The 24,868-nt window shown below is 27.7% G+C and overlaps 2 protein-coding genes across 4 annotated transcripts; one reads left to right on the forward strand and one right to left on the reverse strand.

The window, feature by feature from the left end:
* Nucleotides 1-244: 244 nt before the first annotated feature.
* Nucleotides 245-18,431, reverse strand: LOC108552569 (pyruvate kinase). 3 transcript variants are annotated; one of them, XM_017907187.1, is made up of 8 exons: nt 18,293-18,429; nt 11,479-11,514; nt 4,367-4,711; nt 3,110-3,296; nt 2,189-2,710; nt 1,581-1,919; nt 1,247-1,403; nt 245-430 (listed from the first exon to the last, which is right to left on the reverse strand). In XM_017907187.1, the coding sequence occupies exons 2-8, from the start codon at nt 11,503-11,505 to the stop codon at nt 418-420; spliced, it is 1,590 nt and encodes a 529-aa protein (XP_017762676.1). In that variant the 5' UTR covers nt 11,506-11,514; nt 18,293-18,429; the 3' UTR covers nt 245-417. The 3 variants fall into 3 exon arrangements, with proteins under 3 accessions (XP_017762676.1, XP_017762674.1, XP_017762675.1); XM_017907185.1 differs by lacking the exon at nt 245-430 and having other exon boundaries at nt 1,150-1,403; nt 18,293-18,430; XM_017907186.1 differs by lacking the exons at nt 245-430; nt 11,479-11,514 and having other exon boundaries at nt 1,150-1,403; nt 18,293-18,431.
* A 3,633-nt stretch (nt 18,432-22,064) lies between these two features.
* On the forward strand, nt 22,065-24,787 carry LOC108552560 (uncharacterized; the record flags this gene model as incomplete). Its single annotated transcript, XM_017907172.1, has 5 exons — nt 22,065-22,169; nt 22,247-23,154; nt 23,236-23,737; nt 23,768-24,265; nt 24,356-24,787. Coding segments are annotated over 5 exons (2,445 nt in total), but the record flags the coding sequence as incomplete, so codon positions are not given.
* Nucleotides 24,788-24,868: the final 81 nt, after the last annotated feature.

Genomic DNA, 24,868 nt, shown 5'->3' on the forward strand with positions numbered 1-24,868 from the left:
AATAAAAAGCACATTAAAATAAAATAAATTTCTTTATTTATCTTTGCTTCCTACAAGAAATTAAAGAACCAAATATAGTATTTCTTTCCTAGCAAATAATAATTCAAGTTTCAATAATTTACTGTTCCAAATAATTATTTTACTTTATTATTTAACGATGATATTGTGCATGTATATATACATGTATATGTGTATACAGTAATATACATATATACATATGTTAGTATATACATACATTTTTGGTACATGTAGTGACAATAATACTGCAGCTACTGGCTTCTTTAAATTATTATCCATTCAATGATTTTACTAAATTTATCATACATCATCATACAGTATAAGTTACATACATATTAAATTTCCATAATCTATTATCATTTAATATCTTCTGCCCTTTACAATTCAACCAGTGAATTTTTATTCAACCGTCCTAAAAAAAAAAAAATAAATATTAAGATTATATATTGCATGTTTTACTAACCTTAAAAAAACACAATACACAATACACAATAAACTTGTTACATATAAGAGCACACAAATAAAATACAAAACGTTTATATATATCTAGCACTGTTAATATTTTTATAATGTATACATAATACAATGTATTTGTATATATGATGTAATGTATTTATGTATTACAATAATTTATTATTATTTAATAATGAATTTTAAGTAATATTAATTGTAACTCAAAAACTGTTTTAATTTGGTTAATGATTGTAAATTATGATAATGAAATTGAAAATATATTAATAAAAATTGTAATAAATTTATATAATGAAATGCATAGTTTAAAAGTAAATGATATTATTTAAAGAACTACCTACATATGTTATAAGTAAAATAAGATGTCTTACACTAATTAAAGATAATAACCTTGTTTCTCAAAAGATATTCTTTACTTTCATAAAAAACAGTAGTTAAATATGTAACAATATTCACATAATATTCATGCACATGAAGCTATTAAAATTAAAAAGCCACCAAATTAAATATATAAGTTAATTACAATTACATATAGAGATTATTCCCTTTCATTTAAGAAACTTTATTAAAATAAGCACATATAGCATAATAAAGTTTTGTTATTATGAAGCACATGCAAAACAGGTTAGCGTATTATATTTAATGCGTTAAATATATGCGTTAAACATGCAGAAGTTACATAATATATTCATAGCTATCTGTTTCGCTACGAATAGTACATGCATCCTCATCTCGAGGAACTTCTATGTCTACATACACGATACGAAGTGTATTCGTAAATCCTGAGCCTTGTCGCCATCCAGTGACTACTACAACTGAATCTCCAGCTTTTACAAAACCACGACTTTTGCCGAATTTTAAGCCAAATTGAACGCGAACATCAACGTCCTTTACCCAATCAGTTAATGGGTTATCTGAAAATAATTATTATACATTGCTACATTATGGCAAGATGATTATAAAATATCATGTTCAAATTATACATATATCGTTAAAGAAATTATATTTCTATATTAATAACTAAAGATTATTTAACCACTTCTTTAATGTTATATATGTATGTAATAAATATGTCATTTATTTTGTATTACCTTCATAATAAAGTGGTAAGATGCCACGATATAGATGTGCTTGTCGTGCAACTTGATGGAATCTAGTTACTGCAATAATTGGACAACGTGGTCTGTATTTTGCGATTAAATGTGCAGATCGACCAGTAGTTGTAACTACTATAATAGCACTAGCTAAACATTTCACAGACGCTTCTACAGCAGCGATTCCAATTGCATGGGTAGCATCAATTGGAGGTAACGCTTTGCTTGAAAGATCATGGAAAATCTGTCTCTGCCAAATAACAGCCTCTGCTTCTTTACAGATATTGGCCATTGTGCGAACACATTCCAGTGGATAATCTCCTTTGGCAGTTTCACCTTAACATACCAAAACAATTAATAAATTTTTCATATTTACGTGAATATTAACATAAAAATTTAGTATAAGTTATAACAATTATTAATAAAAATTATTAATATCGGTTCAAATTATTAATATTCTAAAAAGAATTGTTCGAATGGTTGTATTTCTATATAATTAAAAATATTTTTTATTAAATAAAAGAGAAAAATAACATTGTTTTTTATCAAAATAACACAAAATAAATTTTTAATAATTAATAGTATAATAGTTAAATAATTTATACCTGACAACATGACACAATCTGCTCCATCAAGTATAGCATTAGCTACATCCGATGTCTCAGCTCTAGTTGCACGTGGTTTTTTCACCATAGATTCAAGCATTTGCGTAGCACAAATTACCGGCTTGCCAACTTTATTACATCTACTGATCATAGACTTCTGCGCCAAGAATACTTTCTCGGGTGGTATTTCAATACCAAGATCACCACGTGCTACCATAATACCATCAGAAGCCTCGATAATTTCATCGAGATTGGTCATGCCTTGCTGATTTTCAATTTTGGATATTATTTTAATGTTCTTTCCCTTTTCACCAAGGATGGCACGAATTTCAGCTAAAGCTTTGGCGTCTCTTATAAATGAAGCAAAGATCATATCAACTTCTTGCTCAACACCAAATTGTAAATCAGATTTATCTTTTTCAGAAACAGCTGGCAAATCTACTGGTGCACCAGGTAGATTGACACCTTTACGAGAACCTAACATGCCACCATTTTCAACAGTGGTTACAATTACATCAGGATCTGAAATATATAAATCAGAAATGTATAACACGAAAATAATGTCTAAATCTACTAAATTAATTTATACTATTTTCTTCAAATCTGCTCAGTTATATAAAAATAACCCAAATAAACAATATAATTATCACAAGAGTACAGTACTCTTTGTTAATTATTAATACCTATCAATAAAAATACTGAAGCATTGTATTCTCAATTTATCAAATTAAAATAAAATTATTAAAACATTATTTATCATTTATCAAATATTTATAAAAAATAAAAATGGCTGGCACTTATCTTTACACAAAAAATAAGTTTACATCAAAATTAATTAATAAAATTAGAGTAATATCGTCATATACATGTAACACATTAGTTATTTCAGTTAAGGAATAGAGAAATATAAATAAAACGTACTAATTGAGGTAACTATAAGGGAAATCAAGCCATCATCGACGAAGACGCGACTTCCAGGTTTCAGAACCTTGGAAATATTTACGTAATCTACGTAAACAATATTTGCATTGCCTTTCTCCAAGTACGCCTTATCAGTAGACAGTTTGAAAGTTTGATCCTTAACTAACTCGACTTCGGCAGATCCACCCTAAAAAAGTAACAAATAATAAAGTATCGTATCTTCGTATCTCGAAAACCAATTAATTTCTCTATCTTTATTTTATATTCTGTTTTACTAAAATCCCTTCGAAACCCTTATCATACCTAAATTTCTCTTTTAAAGTCACCTCTCCCACATACATCTGACACTCAAAGCTCACTGTCAGTTATTAACCCCTTGCACTGCGATTTAATTACGAAAAATTATATATTGAACTAGTACTTAATTTTAATTATCCACTATATATCTATTTCATGGACAATAAGATTGGATAAAAATTTGGGAAATTCAAAGAATTTTGTGGATGTTAAGACTTATGAAATGATTTGATGATAAAGCTTATGATTTCGAAATTTGACACGTAGAATTCGTGGCGAGTTAGACTCGTCATTGCAGTGCAAGGAGTTACAGCTATCCTCTTGCTAAACTAATTCAAAAATTCAGCAATATACTATAAGAAAGAAAATTAAAGTGAACATTTTACTATAGTATATTTACCATAGTATATAATATGCTATAGTATATCAAATATTTTATCATAAAAGATACACAAGGTGTCCCAATAACGGTAGTACAATGAGAAGGTACGTGATTCTACATCAAAAATCAAATCGAAAATAAAGAACAAAACTTTTTCGTTCGAAGCTTCGTTGTCGAGAAAATCGACTTTGAATATTCACCGAGTACGCGTGCACGTGACTCCCACTTACAAGATGGACGTACCATCATATCGGCATACTCGGTGGATATTCAAAGTCGAATTTCTCGACAACGAAGCTTCGAATGAAAAAATTTTATTCTTTATTTTCGATTTATTTTTTCGTGTAGAATTATCCCCTCCTCAGTCGTACCACCAATGCCGATGTATTGGTGGTTTATCCATCTAAGTGCTTGCGTACATGGTGAATATTTAAAGTCGATTTTCTCGATAATGAAGTTTCGAATTGAAAAATTTTATTCTTCATTTTCTATTTACTTTTTCACGTAGAATCACCATCTCCTCGATTGTACTATCGTTACTGAGACACCACGTGTAGATAAGCGAATGAATTACGTACGCCTTCCAAAAGTCCAGTACGAATTTCAGGACCTTTAGTGTCCAAAGCAATTGCTACAGGAACATTGATACTAGTACGGCTAGAAAGATTCTTCTGCGCTTGTCGCACATTGCTAATGGTCTCAGCGTGGTATTCGTGCGATCCATGGGAGAAGTTTAATCGAGCAATGTTCATGCCGGTTTCGATCATCTTCTCGAGCGTTTCGACGGATCTCGAAGCAGGTCCAATCGTACAAATGATTCCCGAAAGACGAACGAACGATGCATCGCTGTCGATGTCCAGGGCACACATATGATCTAGCTGGCTTTGAGCGTACAAAGCTGCGGTATTCGGCTTTCCAGCCATCTGTGAAAATATGTAGCGATTAAATTCAGTTCCATTCGTATGGGAAATTGAAACTGTTAAGAAACATGTCGAACATTCGTTAATTTAATGCCAAAGCGTCTGTGACTTGCTTTGTATAACGTTTAATAAATAGAGATGGCTACGAGGCAAAAATTGTTTAAAAAGCGTTGTATGCTTCTTGAACAGCAAACAAAATTTAATACTTATAGGTATAGTCGATTAGTGTTATGACATTAATGAATTCAAACTTAAGGTACTATTTACATGAAACTATGTAAGTGGAAAATTGAAACTAATATGGGATTGCTCTGTTAGAAAGATAGGTTAGGTTCAAATATAAAATTCGATTATAAATACAAAAATTCGGATAAAATAAATAATTAGATAAATTGAAAATAAAATCAGAAAAATTAGAAAAATTAAAAATTAAAAATAACACTTAATTTACGCTTACTATAATACAAAAATTTCTAATCTATTTAAGGATACATAACACAGGGATGTTACGTAATATTACCTATGCAATTAAAATAAATCTGCATGCATCTGAATGATTATTTAAATTCTTAATATAATATAATATGTAAAAAATATTGATATTGCCAAAGACAGAATTTTAAATTATGTATTAAATAGAAATGACGTTGCTACATTCTACAATATACTAATCACTAAAAGTAAACAAAATACAATACTACCAACCTTAACACTAAACGTACCGGTATTTTACACATTCCTATTCTTACTATAGGGGGTCAAACGTCCCTTTATGGTATATAAGGAAAGCAAAGAATTTTTCTCGGTGAAAAATAAGTTAAGAGAAAAACGAGAAATTAAACAATCAGATAATATGAGAATTTACGGAAAGTCAGATGAGCGAAAAAAATTACAATGTACGATTTATAAAAATTTTGAAAGGGGTCATTTAACCTCGCTTCGTACGTTTAGTGTTAATACGCATATTTTAAAATTTATTATTTAAAAAATGGATACCTATTATAGGAAATAATTTTACAAATTTATGATACTTTTATTTTATAAAACATGTAACTAAGGACATACAAAAATTTTGTTCTATAGATGTATAAAATTAATATATACACTACAGTAAATAGTATTTCATCTTGTGATTACCTGTTGTTTCAAGTAACTTGTTGTTTCAGAGATATAATCTCATGTTAAATGAGCAAATAAAAATGTTATTAGTTAGATTGCATTAATTAATAAACAGTTTCACGAATAACATATAACGTAATCTATGTAGGAACGGAATGAGTACGGCCTTGAAAGAATGTCAAGAGTATTTGGACTTAGAACAAAAGTGACCACGTGCAAAAGGATTCACTGCAAAGAATGTTCATGATAGAGTCGAGTGAAAGTTTAGGGAATCGTCCAGATTGGTTGAAGTACATGCTCCATCGAGATTGCGTAGGAAAGAGCATGACTGAGAAAGAAAGCCTGAGTATGAAAGAGGAAAGAATGCATGGTTTAACACGATAAGTGCCCAGCCCGTTTTGCTTGCCGTTCCGTTCAGGCCCAGGTTCGGCCGTCAAATGGGCCAATGGTGGTGAACAAAGTGTTCATAAAACTCGGAGATACTGTACCAATTGTTATAACAGGAATTCCCAAACGTTAGATCCAAAGATGGCGAAGAATTTAACACTTTACCGACCGGAAGCCTATAAATCGGCTTTTGGTCGCCGATGCTTACCGACCGATAGCTTATTAATAGGCTTTTGGTCGCCGATGCTTACCGACCGATAGACTATTAATAGGCTTTTGGTCGCCGATGCTTACCGACCGATAGTCTATTTTTAGGCTTTTTGGTACGTTGCTCAGTTGCGTTAGTTGCGTTGCTTTATAAGCTCAAACATTGTTGCGGCCCTAGGACCGCAATGTCCTAGGTCAAGTGGAGGACTGTTTTATGTCCTTAGTGTCTGTTTTTTTTTACAAATTTATCTGAACATACGAAACGCACAGATACACCCGTGCGACAGTCTAAACCGAAACAGAGCCGGTGCCAGGGAGAATCTGCGAATGAGCGACCGGTCAGAAGTACGTATGCCGTTGAAGCGTTAGCGGTCGGTAAAGTGTTAACACCAAAAGTTAGCACCTTTTGGTCCTAGTCTGGGCCAGTCCCCGAGGACCGGCCGGGCCCGAACGGAAAGTCTAGCGTCGGTCCCTGCGAACCAGCGTGGCACTTAACTACTTGCGCTACGATTTAACTTTCGGTTGCCATGCCACGCTCCACAATATATCATGCGGTAAAACGTTACATTGACACCGCACCACGTCTGCGAGTTAACTGTTAGCCGACGTGACGGACACGTCGTTTTTGTTTCTGCAACAAATACCTATCGACGTGGTATACACGTCGCTGGCGGCTTTGGAACAAAAGCATCTCGACGTGCGTGGCACGTCTTTATAGCGCAAGTAATTAACGTGTTAACCCTTAACCCTTTGAGCAATAACTTTCCAAACATCCAACAGGTCCCAACTGCCATCGCAACAGCTATTATTCACGAAAACATAACACTAATCAAGAAACGTGTTGCTGGTAGCCGTGAAACAACCGAACTAACATCGCAACATATACGTTCACAATGTTTTAAGATAAATATAGAAACGCAACAGTGACGTAGTTATTGCGGGTGGCTTGTAACGCGTAGACGTGACTGTTGCATCGTTACTGTTCAAAGGGTTAATGGTTGCTAGCTTTTTATACGTGATTCTCGCTAGGTTGTAGCTGGTTTCGGTAAATATGCGAAAGATTTCCGTCTTGTCACCTCCCACGTGATACATGACCGCAGCGATAAAGTACTGTTGTCACGTGAGAGGAGACTTAGACTGATAAGGGTTAAATAAGGGCGTAAGGACGCGTGCGAGTTAATCTAATAATGTGCAAAGACGATTTGGACAGGCAGTCTATCAGTTACAGTTTTGAAAGTCAGTTTATAAAAGTCAGTTATAAGAGTCAGTTTTAATCCTTTGCGCACGAGCGCCACATATATGCGTTCTACGGAAGCCATCAGTTTGGCTGAAGAACGCATATATGCGTTCGACGAAAACAACTGTTAAGGCCGAGGGACACATAAATGTGTCCCACGTAAACGTGTTGCTATGGCCAAGAAACACAAATATGCGTTCGCTGTTGCGGCCCTAAGACCCTCACGTCCCAAGTTAAGTGGTGGACTGTTTTATGTCCTTATTGCCAGCGTTGCTATGAACGAAAATTGCGTTTAACACGTTAAGTGCCACGCCGGTCCCCAGGGACCGGCGCTAGGCTTTCCGTTCAGGCCTGGCTAGTCCTTAGGGACTGGCCCAGACTAGGACCAAAAGGTGTTAACTTTTGGTGTTAAATTCTTCGCCATCTTTGGATCTAACGTTTGGGAATTCCTGTCATAACAATTGGTACAGTATCTCCGAGTTTTATGAACACTTAGCCCGCTGCCGGTGGGCCCACTGAACGACCAAGTCTGGGCCTGAACGACGTTTAACACGTCAAGTGCCACGCCGGTCCCCAGGGACCGGCGCTAGGCTTTCCGTTCAGGCCTGGCTAGTCCTTAGGGACTGGCCCAGACTAGGACCAAAAGGTGTTAACTTTTGGTGTTAAATTCTTCGCCATCTTTGGATCGAACGTTTGGGAATTCCTGTCATAACAATTGGTACAGTATCTCCTAGTTTTATGAACACTTAGCCCGCTGCCGGTGGGCCCACTGAACGACCAAGTCTGGGCCTGAACGGAACGGCTAGCAAAACGGGCTGGGCACTTAACGTGTTAACAAGAGCTTGGACCCGATTAGGTCAAGAAAAGAAAAAACCCAGACAGTTTTAGTATTTTAGTTTATGTTATGGTAAAATAAATCAATTAGTCGAGAAGAAGCTAGTCTAACGAAGTGAGAAAATGCTTTTGTTCCCAGTATTTGTGCAAATTTTTGTGCTAACTGTAGACGAGTACTTATTTGCATATTATTTTAGAATACAAATAGAACACTGAAAAGTGCTAAATTTTGCATTCCATCATGCTCCTAGATATTATGCCTCCTTTAATCTTGTCTTCCAAGGAGAATTGCTGTATCTATACTCACTCGCTATAAATAGAGTCTAGTATGAACGCACATTGTTACATTCAATTTCGTAGAACGAAAACTTAGCTAGATCTTAGATGATCATGTTCCAAAGTGACTACATATTCTTCTAAATATTCTTCTAAATATTAATATATTCTTATAAATATTAAAAATATCCTTATAAATGATCACGTAGACCAACACGTACGAAAAGTAACATAATTCTTAATAAATGGCAAGTTATTTTAGAGCCATAAATAAATTATCAACCTAATTTGAGTGATTTGTTCTTATAACAAATTTAATAAACATTGTAACCGAAGAGGTATACCAATTTTATTGTTTATTTCATCAAAGAATACGTGATAAAGCAAGATGATGATAAATAAACACATAAATATAAATAAGATGAACATTACAAACTTGATCAAATTTTGCACTTCTATCCATAACACATACAGTATGTAACAAAAGTAAGTAACACTAATCATAAAATGGGTAACAAAGACATTTCTCTTTTCAAGTAAATTATTTTTGATAATTATTATATGTGTTAGGCTTAATTTATTTATACACGAATGATAAATTTCATTTTAGAAATATCTTAATTTTACTATTTAGAGACCTAATTAATATTTAATTCTTAAAATATATGCCGTACTTTCATAAGCTTATTTGTCATAAGATGGCATAAATAATCGCGAATTCTGAGGTAAATTTAAGAGGAAAAACATTTACAACAGTGTCACTTCTACCTCAAAATTTATGAGGTTGATTAATGTACATTCTAACCTAACCATATATCTGAGGAGATTTACAAAAGTTTTTGAAACTATATTCCTTGCCAATTAATTTAATTTATCATTTAATTATTATTAAATAAATAGATATATCCCTTTGTGAGAAATTAAACATTTATCGCAAACATTATTTTATTTCAGCAATTACTATTCGTTTATTTATTATTTATTTATCACTTACTTACATTACTTACTGTAGACAGGATTAAAAATAAATTTTGCATCGATTTTCGTTATAGCAATGCTGACATAAATACCAATGCATTGCAACTATCAATTGCATGTTATTTTATCAGAGATAAAATAAAATGACAAATAATTATATTACAAGTTAATATATTGTAATATGTTATACAAAATGTCAATAGAAACTTATATACATGTATATACATTATATACAAACGTGCTAAATAAATTGTGTGATGTGAATCCTGAAAATTGTTCATTGATAAAAGAGAAAACTGACCATAAATTATTATTAATATGTGAATTTGATTTATAGTATTTTCTGTATTCTACTGTTAAGGAAAAGAATACTTTGAAAAAAAGTTACTAAGCGTTTTACCCCAAATTATTTAACCATAAACATTTTACAACTTTTCTATCCTAATTTCTCTATTACAAATAAATGATCCATATGAACATTTTCAATTTTTCAAAATATGTGGAAAATGTGTAAAAATTGAATAAAGCTTATCTGCAATTCTAACGATTCGTTTCTGATAACGGTAACTTTCCATTTTGCAATCTTTCCTAGAAGATTAAATCGTTGAAAATTATTTAGGGTATAAAATCCATAAAAGCGCAGACACTTGCAAGTCCAATGCACTATCTCGATAAATTTATCGATTTAATGATAACAGAACAAACATAATAGACATTGGATATAAAAATTCGATAATATTCGATAAAATATACGTATAATTAATACTAACATAAAGACACTAAATATCGTATTCAAAAGAGAAAAAGAACACTCAAGTAACTCGTAATTCGAATAATTGAATGATGTTGCAAATGGTCAGATGAAAGTGCTAAAATTCAAACTACAAAAATCACACGCAACATATACACGAAAATCATGCTAAAAATAAATCAAAAGTAATTTTTCTCTAGGGCGTAATTACTATTTAAAATTTCTCTCTGATATACTTACCACTCAGCTTCGTATATTACAAATTTTAAATGAAACGAATGAAATAAAAATAACAATAAAGCAAATCCAAAAAAAAGAGAAGCAAAATCATTGTATTGAGATAGATATAAATCTCTGGAAAAATCAAATATGATGTTTGCGAATATTACATTATCATCCGAGAGCAGGATATTTCACAAACATTATACTGCACATGGCAAATGTTTTTTCTATGGTAGTATTATTTGAAAAAAATTTCGCTCGATATGTAACTTTGGTTTCTCCTTGTCAGCTCGGACGTTTATTAATAAAAAGAATTTATCAATTAACGCCAATAATCCAATTACAAACATCGGTCGGACAATCGTTTATTAATTCAACGCATTTTGACTTTTTAACTTGAACGCATTGTGCACTGTGACGTGCACGGTAGCACTATGTAATCTGCTCTTAAGCAGTAGTAAGAATTGCCTTGCATCAACGCAGTGAATGTCAAGATCACGTATAAAGTGGAACGAACGGAACGATATAAACATTGGTTATACTTCGCGGCAGTGCACCTGCGCCTACGTTCACTCGACAGCTTTGAATCGTATCGTACTATTCGCAAACCTTCAGTGTGACTCACGTAACGTGGCCAGTGTAACGAAATAATAGATGTACATGCGATAGAAAATAAAGATACAGAGAGCTGTAACAACACGCAAGGTAAAACCACTGCAAAACAGAGTTCGTCCACTGATTACTCAAATGTAAAAATACCTTATCGTGGATGGTAACCCAGACCATTTTGGCAGGCTGCGCAAATAAAGAGGAGACAGGAATTAGTGGCAATACTGCATCGATGATACCGCGGCTGCGTCTGACGACTGCATTCGTCGATGCACGAGGTGTAAACTGCTTATCGGGTAAGCAATGAAAGTTTCGCGACAAATGGAAGAGGGTAGGAAAATTCAAAGAGTCCGACAGACGTATTAGACGATGGCGGGGCCAATGCATACAGCAGGTGTACCAGAATTCAAATGGCGGCATTCTAATTTATTTGTTTGAAAAAATCATACTTTTACAAAACATTTGGATCGTATTAAATTTTATTAATAACATTCATGAGTCTCGTTTGTTTCAGAAACTGATATCCATAAAAATGGTAGAAGATAATTATAATCAACAAAAATCATATTCGAATTTTTATGAAATTTTAAATGACGTATGTATATATACACATTATCGTATAAATTAATGATTTATTACAAAATACATTTTTTCACTTTAAAATTGTAAGAAAATATTTTTACACCTTTAAAATAACTATTCTTAAATTTCATTATTTAATCCAAATGCTTTAAAAGATTTAAATAAAGACTTTTTATATTAAATACATTCGCATAATTGTGTGCGTATAAAATCACTGGTAACACCGTGCAGAACTTACGAAATTAATAAAATTGTACATAAAATTCTATCTTTTTCCTTATTATTTTATATGTGATATAAATTAATTAAATAAAGGGAAGCTTAATAATTATAATAATCAACAAAATCCATACTCGAAATACTCGAAGTTTTGTGAAATTTTAAATGACGTGTATGTATACATATTATCGTATAAATTAATGTTTCGTAATAAATATAATTATATAATATAATATTTATGTTAACAAAAATTATTTTCTCAATATAATAATGAACAGAAAACAAAATTAAATAAATAATAAAAAGGATTATTTTTTAAAAGCTATTAGCGATAAATATAAATTACAATTTATATTTTTATATTTTTATTGTAAAATAATTTATCATTTTATTAAGGAAGGTATATGATGTTTGAAAGTACAATTAGATTCAACTTTTGTATATACTATAGACACATAATAAATTAAATTATTCAAGAAATTTATCTACTCAATATTTACACAGATAAGACAAAATTATGAATCACTATATAACCATTCTGTAGCTATTATATCTTTTTTTTTTCCATACATGTTATATTTAATAGTTAAATATTAATTTCATCATATCATTTTTGAACCATTTTCAATAGTACCTGTATTTAAACCATTGATACATTGAAAATTAAATCTAAACTGATTAAGATATACTTTATATTACTGTGCACTTATGTATTTCTTTCCCTTATCAATTGTATATTTAATTTTATATCTAAAATTATCACTCGAAGAATCATAATAAAAATATTCCATCACTTCAAAAAATATAGTAACGATACTTGGACTTTTATGAAAATAAAATAATAATTTTTTAATCGTGATAAAAACTATCATTTAAAAAAAGAAATTTCCAATATTAAATTAGGTACAATATATGTCATAAAACGTACGATTCACACAATGTTTACATGATGCACAGAGATATCATTAACCTAATTTCTATCAACAAGGGGGTAACTATAGAAATATGTAAATTTCTTGTATGATTATATGATTGTTTACACATATTTTATCAAAATTGTTATTCAAAGTATCAAATAAAAATTAACGTTTGTAATTAATTGAATAATAAATTAGCAATAAATTAATTAAACTGACAAAAATAAAATATGGACAGTCTAATAAAAATATCAACTCTCACAGAAGGCATGTGAATATCATCTGCATGCATGGATTGCCGCCATCGTCTGCAGATATTCAGCACTTAATTAAATGAAATACTATCTTTTAACAATTATACACTTTAAAAAGTATAAAATAATATAAATAATATGGCCAATGACATATTGTACATGACATATTTTTTTGTTTTATTACTATGATATAGTTTCTATGATATATCATATGTTAATCAAATAAATATTTCTTAATCAAATTTGAATTAAAATTCGATGAAAATAAATAATTTATCAACATTAAACGTTCGAACAATTTGTACCTCTCATAAAATTATGAAAATAAATTCTGAATATAACAATGCAACGTAACAGTTTATATTTAATTCCGTATTTGTAAAAAAAAAATCATTCTTCTGATATAAATTACTTAAATCTATCAAAATGTAATATGGTTCAATTATAATTTTCTGTTCACATCTTTACAACAAAAGTCGTATTAACTTAACAATAAATTGACATCTTCAATCAGTTTATCGTTTATCATTTAGCGTTATGAGTTTAACATATAAAAATAAGTGAAAAGAAAAGAAAAATTTGATTTCATCGTCTCAAAAATTATTTATGTAACTGGATAATGATTTTATTGGAAATATTCATTAATATTAAATTAATGTAAGTACTTGTAATTACATAGTCCCTGACAAATTTCTGATATTCGTGTAATTAATATTCGTCAATTTTTATACTGATAATATTTTTACTTTTATGTATACAAAAGAAAGAAGGGAAAAAATTATTATCAAAGAAATGTATTAAGAAACGTGATTATCAACAATATCACCTGATTGTCAACAATATAGTAACTAAATCCTAGCAGTGATAAGCGGAAGTGATAAACGGTGCTTAAATAATAGGATAAACTAAATATCCATGTACGAATAATAAAGCTATGAATTATCACTCTCAAGATTCATATCTTTGCGATAACTTTGTGATAATAAAATTGTATGATAGCATGACAAAAGAATTCTTGGATTAATATTATTATCATGACATTAATTAGTTACCAATTATTCCAATTTTCAAATAAAATATAAACAAACTGTTATGGTCACATTAACAAAATCTATGGAATTTGTAATTTTAATGTGGAAATTGTGAGCACTAATGGGGGAATATGATATTAAATAAATAAATTTAAAAAAGCTTGTGTTGCAATCGAAAATTAAATCAACATCTTTCGTATAAAATTTAATGAATCCCTATTTAAAAAGGATATCAAGTATTACAAAAGTTGTATAAGAGTACTTTTTTTTTATCAATGTTAGTAATATCTGAGTGACACAAGTGTCTAAAAAAGATAAAGAATTACGAAATGTTTAAAAAAAAAAAACGAAAAATTATAAAAATTAATGAAATAAATTGAATATGATCTCACAGAGGAGTTTGTCGAATTATCTTAAATCGTTTTAAATGCATATTAAAATATACATAATTTAATTAAGAAACTACATAAATTAATCTCAAGGTTGCTTACAAAAGAAAAATTTTCGTATCAATTTACGTGGTCCTCAAAGCCACTCAATTTTTATCGAAAACATTTTTGATATCAACACTTTCGAAAATATCTACAAGGTCTAATTCAATTGAGTCACGCTATAGTAACAAAATTATATAACAAATTTCCGGTATGCTTATCTGTTTTATATTAAGCCGGATAACATACTTGAAATGAAGTTTGATAAGGTATTACAATGTACGCTACTACCGGTCAAAAGTTTGAGTACACGTATCAATAAAAACAATATTCTGATTTTTTATCCTTCTTGTAATATTCAAGTTTTAATTTTATTTTTTATCGCGCGTATATTACAAACGTAAATGTGTAGAAATAAATCGAAGTAGTTTTCGTGAAACAATTTAAATATTCCCTAAGGAAACCGTTATACACGAATCACGCCATGCGCATGAGCAGACGAATCTCTGCCCACTTCAGAGTCCATTGCTAGCTTCACTCTTCTTACACTAATTCACAGAGTGACGTTGACGAGTGTCACTAATGCGTACGTGTGTTACGCCGCGTCGTCTCAACACCGGCAACAACCATGAATTCTGATCATGTAGGCACTGACGTCCTCATTATACTTCATTATTCATACGATATTCCATGCATCCACTTGCTTAGGAATCATTACACGAAATTTATTTTTCACATTTTGGCAACACGAACGATGATACATTCAATAACTCAATTGACGTCAACCATCAACGAACATTGACGATCAATCAGAAGAAAAAATGTTATTTTGCATTTTAATTTAATTTATTTTACATGAAATAACTTTATGTCAACTTGTATGATGCTTTTAACCATACCCTATATACTAAATATATGCTATTTATCAATATTCACTTTTTTCTTTACAAACATTTTACATAATTCTTCACATTCGGAATTTAACATTCTTAATCTTTGTAATTTTCCTCTTTGTATCGTCTTGCAACTTTTATTTAGAATTTTCTGAACCTCGTGGAAGGAAGTTAGAATACCTAACCTCACAATTCAATTCATCCCACATTACGAAATTCGTTCCATTGATTGTTGTTTTCCTTTTTCTGCTTCAAGCACTGTTCGTTTCTCACACATTCGAAATATTTTCGTTTTACTGTATTCAAAGTATGTATACTCAAACTTCTAAACGATAATGCACTTTGTTTTATTTTTATTCACAAGATATACCGGCGAGGTCTCGAAAACCATTTTTTGATATATTTAAACGAAAGATACGATATTGCAAAATAATAAAATATTTTTATACGAAATAATTATAGCGAGACTTGTAACTTGTAAATTAGATTAATATTTAAATTAGTACAAAACAAAAATTCAAATTAGTGTAGAATGAAAATATATACTTTATGCGGAATACGAATTTATATATTAAATAAATTTTTGATAAACAGTAAATTTTATATAAATAATAAGAATAAAAAGTTAGGAAAAATATATTCGATTACCAATTACCAATGAAATTAGATTTAACTTAAAATAACGTGCTTAATTACACAGAATGATAAAATCATCACGCTGTATTAGCGTGTTATAAAACATGTTATACGTGTGACAATGATTTCACAAAAACAATATCGTTAAATTCTTTAACCAATCTCGAGTTCAACAACCGACTGATCGTCGTGACGATATGAACTATCATGCAATCATATGACGTCCAGCTCCGCTATAACTTAGTGATTTAAGTTATACGTGCGTACATCATCCTTTTCTTCTTGAATAACAGATAGTTTACGATAATTTTTATCGGAAGGTTATCATATGTCATCAGAATATTAACGTATTTGAAATATGAAATTTCGATTACATATATGTAATTTTCTATATTTGATATTTCATTCGTAAAATTTACTAGATAAATTGTAATATATTTTTTTTTTTCTTTTTGTATGTTATTTTATTTTTTATAAGATCGCCTTAACATTTTTAATCATGAGCGATTATTAAAATTAACTTATATATTATTAGATCTTAGAGACAATCAAGTATCAAAATAAATAAATAAATTAATTAATAATGCTAATAAAATAAAGAATTTAATTACCTCATACTTATTGACAATATTATACATAAAAGATTTTCTTTCTCCTTTTCCTTAGGTACAGAAATTACTAAATTAATTGCAAATACAAAACAATTGCTACAAATATGTACAATTTGACCACTTTGCAAATAAAAATATATTTTCAATTTTTGATTTCAGTAATTTGTATTAATATTATTATTTCATGTATTATTATTTAAATTCCATATAATAATTTGAGTTTGTATTTTAATAATCATTTTTGTATTTCATTTTCTTTTTTGCAAAAAGCTATAATGATGCTAACTCTTAAAAATTATTTTAATACAAAATTTTTTAAATATTTATCTCAATTTGATGTTCATAATATTTTGAAATATATCTTTTGTATAAAATTTACATAAATCCTATTAAATACATAATCAAAAGCTTAATTAGAGACGTTCTTTTTAGACAAATGATATGAAACAATGTTAAATGATTAAATGATTAAATACTTGTTCCTGTTAATAAATATATGTTATGGTTATTATTCATTCATAAAAAATAACAATATTATGATTTAATTTTACATAAATCAAAATTTATAGATCATATATAGTCTTTCATCTTATTAAAAGTGAAAATATAGTTTACATACTTTTATAGGCATATTATGAACATCTAAGAAATAAATCTACATAAATCAACAATATTTGATATATTGACTGTCAAAAATATACCTATATATGAATATACAAAAATACATAAACATAAAACATTTTTAAAGCCACATTATATTTTATAGAGAAGAATAAAGTAATTGTATTTTTGAATTTTCTTAGTAAAATATATACTATTAATTTTAAAAAAAAACCTATACTTCTTGTTTAACTCTTGACAAGAACAAAAAATTCAATATAAAAAGGACATAAATTAAAAGCAGTAGATAAGAATATTCGTATTTAAATATTTATACTCAAGTCCTTTAACATTAAAAGTATATGTCAAATAAACAAAAAAAAAAAAACAAATTTAAAAGTGAGTTCTATACGAGTATTATAAGTTTTATAATAAATAAGAAAGACTTAAAATTATTCTTAAAAGTAGTATTAAATTTCTAGAAAATTCAAGCAAACCGTTTTATTTCAAGGTCAAAACGATATTCATTGTCTCACATATGTATATTTGCTGTAAGACTACATGTATGCGACAATTTCATATTATAATATATATGTGTAAAAAATCTTTACTAAAATTCTTATCAAATAAAAAACATACATAAATACTGAAAGTTTTATCATAACGATATATTGCAATAATAAAATATTTTTGAATTACATAAATTTTTAAGGTTATAATCACCAAAATAACAATCAGAATTTTATTATTTGACACTTTATCAAACTATATAATTTATTTTAACCGTTACCTTTTCACAATTGTTGAGAGCAAACTCAAATTTAATGAGACTGAAGTCAATAAGCAGAGCAGAAGACCGAACACACGAAATTAACACAACCGCAGCTTATAAGAAACTGATGTTTTAAGGACACGAAAGGTCGCTATTTCCTAGTGAGTCCACCTTGTACCTTTAGGCTGATTCTCATCGCAAGAGATTTGACATGAACCGTGAAAATGTAATAGTCCTACCAATTCGTCACTTTAATATACTATAAAGTTATATTTGTATAAAGCAAAATATGTATAATGTACTTTTAATTAAATAATTTATAAATTTTATAAACTTTATATATACACTATATATTAAAGTACTGCATGTAAAACTGTTACGATGTTACTAATAATTTATTTTTGAATCACATTAAATACTAAAAGAGTTTTATAGTTATAAATTTTCTAATTTTGTTTAATTTTTAAGGAATTTTAAGAGTGAAAAACTTCTATACACTCTTGCTAAAAGAATCTAGTTATAAATCCTAGGGATAAATTATTTAAGCATTGTATTCCTAATTATGCAAAAATTTTACTAGTTAAAATCAAAAAATAAATCATATTTCTACTTTTAATAGATTATACTTGTACTTTTATTGTACAGTATTTATATACTTAATTATTTTGTAGTAGATAAATTAATTATATTAAGTTACAATTTTACATTATGAATATAATGAATATACATTTTACTTTTAAAATAACCAATTTACATACTATAAATAATCTAAATTTTATAATAATGAGAATTTATTAATTTCAACTTAACTATGTAGTTTATATAAACAATAAATTATTCACATATCAGATTACAAATTAGTAAATATCACAACATAATAATTTTAACATAATAATGTTTGTTATAAATGTATAATTTTATTAACTCACTTGCTGAATATATAATAGTTAATCCACATGAAATTAAATTTTCCTCTAATGTAAAATACCTACACGATACTTCCTAGGACTAAATATAACACTAGTTAGTCTATGTTCATGTGATTAAATCCATATGAGTAAAAAATAATCTTACGATATTATATGCTAATATTTTTATTAGTAAACAGTAGTATTATATATAATAACTTTATAAGAAGAAAAAAGAAAATATATATATACATTTCAATTTTATTTAATATTTTTAATATTTATTGATAAGAAAATTAAATTTGTTCTGTATAAAATTGTCATCATATATAAAATATTCATAGCCACACAAATGCAATGGCATGATTGAGTTAATGAAAGTTATTATAAGTATATTTCAAAAGTTCAAATATGTACTTCGTGTACTAGTTAACGTTAAATTATTTTATAAAAATGCAATCTGATGCATGAAAATATGATCTTACAAAAATTTGTATATACTTATAAATACAGTACAGTATACATAATTTGTGGTTATAATTACATTTATTTTTTATTATATTGTCTAAAGATATGATACTCTACACTCTTTTTAATGATTTCCTAAAAAAAAAAATATTTTTGGAGTTAATTTTATTCATTTAATTAATAATGTTCATGAAATGTCTTATAAGTATCTTTTGTTTGTTATTTTACATATTTTTTTAAAATAACACTGTATTTCTCAAACATATATAATACTGTGGGATCACAAATAACCTTAAATAATATGTAAACATGTCAAATATTTAACATTTATAACAATTTATTTGTCCACTTCTTTATATATCTTTAAAAACTATTTCACATTGTTTTCGTTTGAAGAAATAATATCAAAATTTAAGAATGATTTTGAAATGTTGGAAGAATCTTTTTTAAGATATTTTCTTCATAAGGTTGTTATAATTATTTGATTTACTTTATATAATTTTCAATACACAGAAGATACAATTTATTTGTGACTTAACAAAAATTTTTCTAATTAATAATTTCCTACGTTATTATTCTTTCTGTCTTTTGTCGTTATATAAATGGTATATTTACTGAATTTGTTGTCATTTATATACATTTTTTAAAATATTAATTGTATTGATGATTAATGTTTATATTTTTCTGGATATAGAAGAAATAAATAAGAAATTCTTTAAATGAGCTTGTCTTAAAACATTTCTTTGTATAATTTATATAATAAGTAAATTTATTATAACTTCCTGTAATATATTCTTAAGGGATTTCTTTGTTTGGAATAGTGAAGATTTCAAATAAAGAATTTTTAAAGATTTAATTTTTGTAAAATTTTTTAATTTGTCATGCTTTTAGAATTTGACTGAGGAAGAAAATTCAAAACATTAAATTATTAATGTATAAATGCACTTAAAAATAATATATAAAAAGTAATATGATAAATATTTTTATCACAGTTTAAATTTTCAATTTATTAAACAAAAATTTTCCCCTTTAAAATTGTAAGATAATATTTTTACACCTTTAGAATAACTATTCTTAAATTTCTTTATTTAATCCAAATGGTTTAAATGACTTGAATAAAGTTTTTTTATATTAAATACATTTTATATTAAATACAATATATTAAACAGAATTAAATATATGATTGTGATTAATTGTGAATGTCTAATAAAATTTGATTAAAAGTTAATTTGCTCTGTTGTGTACGTGTATTTGTTAAGAGTTTCTATATGTATTGATGCAATGAAACTATAGTTTCGTATTATCATGTGTACTCGTTTTTTAATAATCAAAATTTTATTACTAAATTTTATCATTACAGTTTTTAATGTTATCTTGATATCTAGTTATTAATATATTCATTAAATTTTTTGGCTTTTATCAGTTTTAAATTTAATCATTATGAAATTTACTATAATGTCTGCTCCATAATAAATGATGAAAAAAATATATATATAAAATCTAATGTAAGTACTTTTACATATTTTTCGTCTGATGTTCCTCCTATACATTTTTTCTCTATACATTTATATAGGATGTTTTTGCACATACAAATTTGCAGTAAATTTTGACTATATTAAGAAATGCATGAATCTTTAATACAATAGATGTCACCTTTGAATAACTGGAATGGTATATATGTTTGTTACATTGTATCGGTTTATTATGATACTTGACATTTTTCTATTATTTTACATAACTTTTGTTATACCTATTCATATTCGCTATGACAAGTAAAAGAAAGAAAGAAGCTTCCAAAAAAGATATATTTTCAGAATCTTATAATGAATCTGTTGAAAGGTAAATTACATATTAATGTAGGTTAATGTTATGATGTCGCTATATAAAATTAATTCAAATATTGATTTATTATATTTTTGTATGGGTTTTGTAACTAGTATTTCTATAATCTACTTTCTGTTAATCCATTAATATTAAATATATGTAATAGTTATATTTATATTTAAATCGTTTATATTTAAATACCGATTTTTAAAATAGAATTTACAAAAATAACAACAGTAGGAGTGGTATGTAATCCACATATATAATTTAGAATTTATTTGATAGTTTTAATATCTTAAAATATATAATGATAAACAAAAGTATCAATGTGATATGCAATTTTATATACAGACATTTATAATTATTGAAATAACTACTTATATCACCCATTGTTAATGTTTATCTATTTCTTTAAGGATATTTATTTTAATTTTAATTCATTTGATTATTATCTTTTAATAATTTAAGTAAATGTTTGCATTAGTTAATACATGTTTCTTAAATTCAGATGAAACATCCATTTACGCACACATATTCCATAACTTTATTTTATTAAAGAAATTATTAAATGTGTATTATATGTATATTTCAGAATTACAGGATTAAGACATTGTCTACCATTTCATATTTCTCCTAAAATTATAGAAAGAAGGAAACAATTTTGGGATCAGTTTTTTGAAAAATATATAGACCAAGTATGAATAATTTTACTTTTTTAAGTATATATGTACTTTTAAATATGTATGGTAGTATTAATGTTAATATGTTTTAGACATCAGATACAACTGAATTTAAAATTGTTCTTAAAAAAGAACCTGTATATAATAAATCATTAGATGTAATACAATATTGGGTAGATACAGGCTATCTACCTTATACAAAATTTCGTATGGATGAAAACAAACAGTCGGATATAGGTTCCCTAATAACTGCAAAGTGTATAAGCTCATCACCTTCAAGCTGTAATAACTCTTCTAGTAGCTCTGTTGATACTGCTGCTTATATTTTATCAAATATGAATACAACTAATAAAGCAGAAACTATGGCTATTGTAGAAGGAGCAAAAGATGATAAATTAATAATTTCTCAGAATACACAAAATACGAAAATAACAGAACCTACTATAGATAAAGTACTTGAAAGCAGCACTGAAAATATTGTTGTGCAGAGAAATTTAGATGCAAATGTTAATAAAGATATATTGTCAAATACAGTTCATAAATTAACAGATGATAAATTAATTGATAACAATACACCTAATTATAATAAATTGATGGATGAGAGACTAATGTATGCATTTGATGACAGTATAAAAACAAACTCTTACATTAAACAAAATTTATTAAATATGAATTTATCGCATATTAAAAGAACTTCCTTATCAAAAGAAAATTTTGTATTAGATAATAGCATAAGAAAATCAGGACATCACAAGAAGTTATATAATAGTGAAGATTCACCTGTTGATGTTATTGAAATGAGCAGTAATAACAGAAGTATAATATCTAAGTTAAAACAAAATTTACATCCTGCATTAGGTTTTGGATGTAAGTTATCAAGGAAAAGTAAAATGAATAAAAAAAGAAGGACAACACAATTTTCTATAATTAGTAAAAACTTAATGAATATTAGCCAATTTAGTATAACAAGTCATAACAGAAGTAAACCGGAAAAAAATAAGTCAACATTCAGTGGAAGTACTACATCATTAACAGATCTCAGAAGAAGTGATGTTAATGATCTCAGAAGTGATCTCAAAAGAAGTCTTGTTACAAATAACAATATTATAAATAACAGTATCATAGATCAACATTTAGTAAAATGTAACACTGATCAATATATGAATAGATTTGTACCAATTAATGAATCTACAAATAAGCAAGACAACCTTAATAAGTCAGTACATCATGTAGATAAGACAGACATAAAAAAATATAAAAAATCAAATGATATAAAACCAAAATTCAAAAATTTGAATCCAATTGTTTATTTAACGCAATTATCAAAAGATGATATTAAAACACATAAGAAATCAAAAATATTGATGAACAATCGTAGGAAAATAAATACAATTCAATTATCAAAACGTAATATGTTGACTCGAAGACAGAAAAAGCTAAATAAGGTGACAGATCTAACGAATTCGAATTCAACTATTCGTTTCGACAAAGCCGATATTCAAGGATATAAAAGACCAAATAGTACGGTAATGTTAAATTTAAATCCATTAGTTCATTTAAAACGATTATCAGAATTTGAAATTCTGAAATATAAAAAGTTTGTCGATATGAAGAAAAATTTTAAAATTTTAAATGCAAGAGTTTTGCTAAACAGACTATCAAAATTTGATATTGAAAGATATACAAATGTCAATAACAACAAAGTAATAAGTAAAGGTGATATATTGCCAACATTTATTCAAATGCAAGATAATAATGTAAATATCAATGATCATACAGGTTTTAGTGCATCAAATTGTTCAAATGCTTCATTAAGTATTATCAACTTAGCGAATGAAGATACCACTAGTGACCAAAGCACTCTCTTAATGAGAAAATGTGATAGTATTTTATTTGATAACTCTTCTGCAGATAATTTATCTGTATTTTCAAAATGTAGTTCACAACTTTATTCTATGACTACAAAAGCTGATAACGTATTAGAAACAAAAAAAAGATTTAATGAAAAAGGAAAAGAATCAGATAAAATAGAAAGTATGATTGATAAACATAAATCAAAAGTTGATACAGAGGAAAACTATAATACAAGAAATAGAAAACTTAGGACAGATGTTTTGAAGACTAATTTGAAAAATTCGAATAAAAGTAAAAGATTACCTTTGGCTAAAACAGAAATAATTTATAAAAATAATAGTATACAGGGAAATAATAATAAAAAGAAACCACATACTATACTTGTATCTGACGATGATGATGAATTTGTGAAACTTTTACATTGTTCAAAAGATATGCAGAAATTAAAACTAAAACAACGTTACAAGGAGTTTTATAAAAATTTTAATAGCCCAGTAAAAAAAACAGAAGATATAGGAAAATGTAACAATACAAATTCAAGTATTTTATTAGATCAAACACTTCCTAAGTCGATTGTTGAAAAAAAGGAAGGAGATCCGTATCCATCAAAAAATAAGAAATTTTTACAAGCATGTAATTTATCAATGGAAGAAGATAATCAAACTAAAACAAAATTATTGTCTAATATGAATCTTATACAAAATAGAAATAGATTTCGTCTAAATCATTTGTGCTACAAAACAAAAATTATTGAGTCTGATACTGAGTCAAAATCCTAATTTTTGGATGATAAAGAATAAATTAATGAAAGGTAATGTATGTTATTTATGTAATTTCATTATAAATTTATGTTAATTTTA

Source organism: Eufriesea mexicana, unplaced genomic scaffold (assembly GCF_001483705.2).
Source record: "Eufriesea mexicana isolate 0111107269 unplaced genomic scaffold, ASM148370v2 scaffold7107, whole genome shotgun sequence".
Lineage (NCBI taxonomy): Eukaryota > Metazoa > Arthropoda > Insecta > Hymenoptera > Apidae > Eufriesea > Eufriesea mexicana.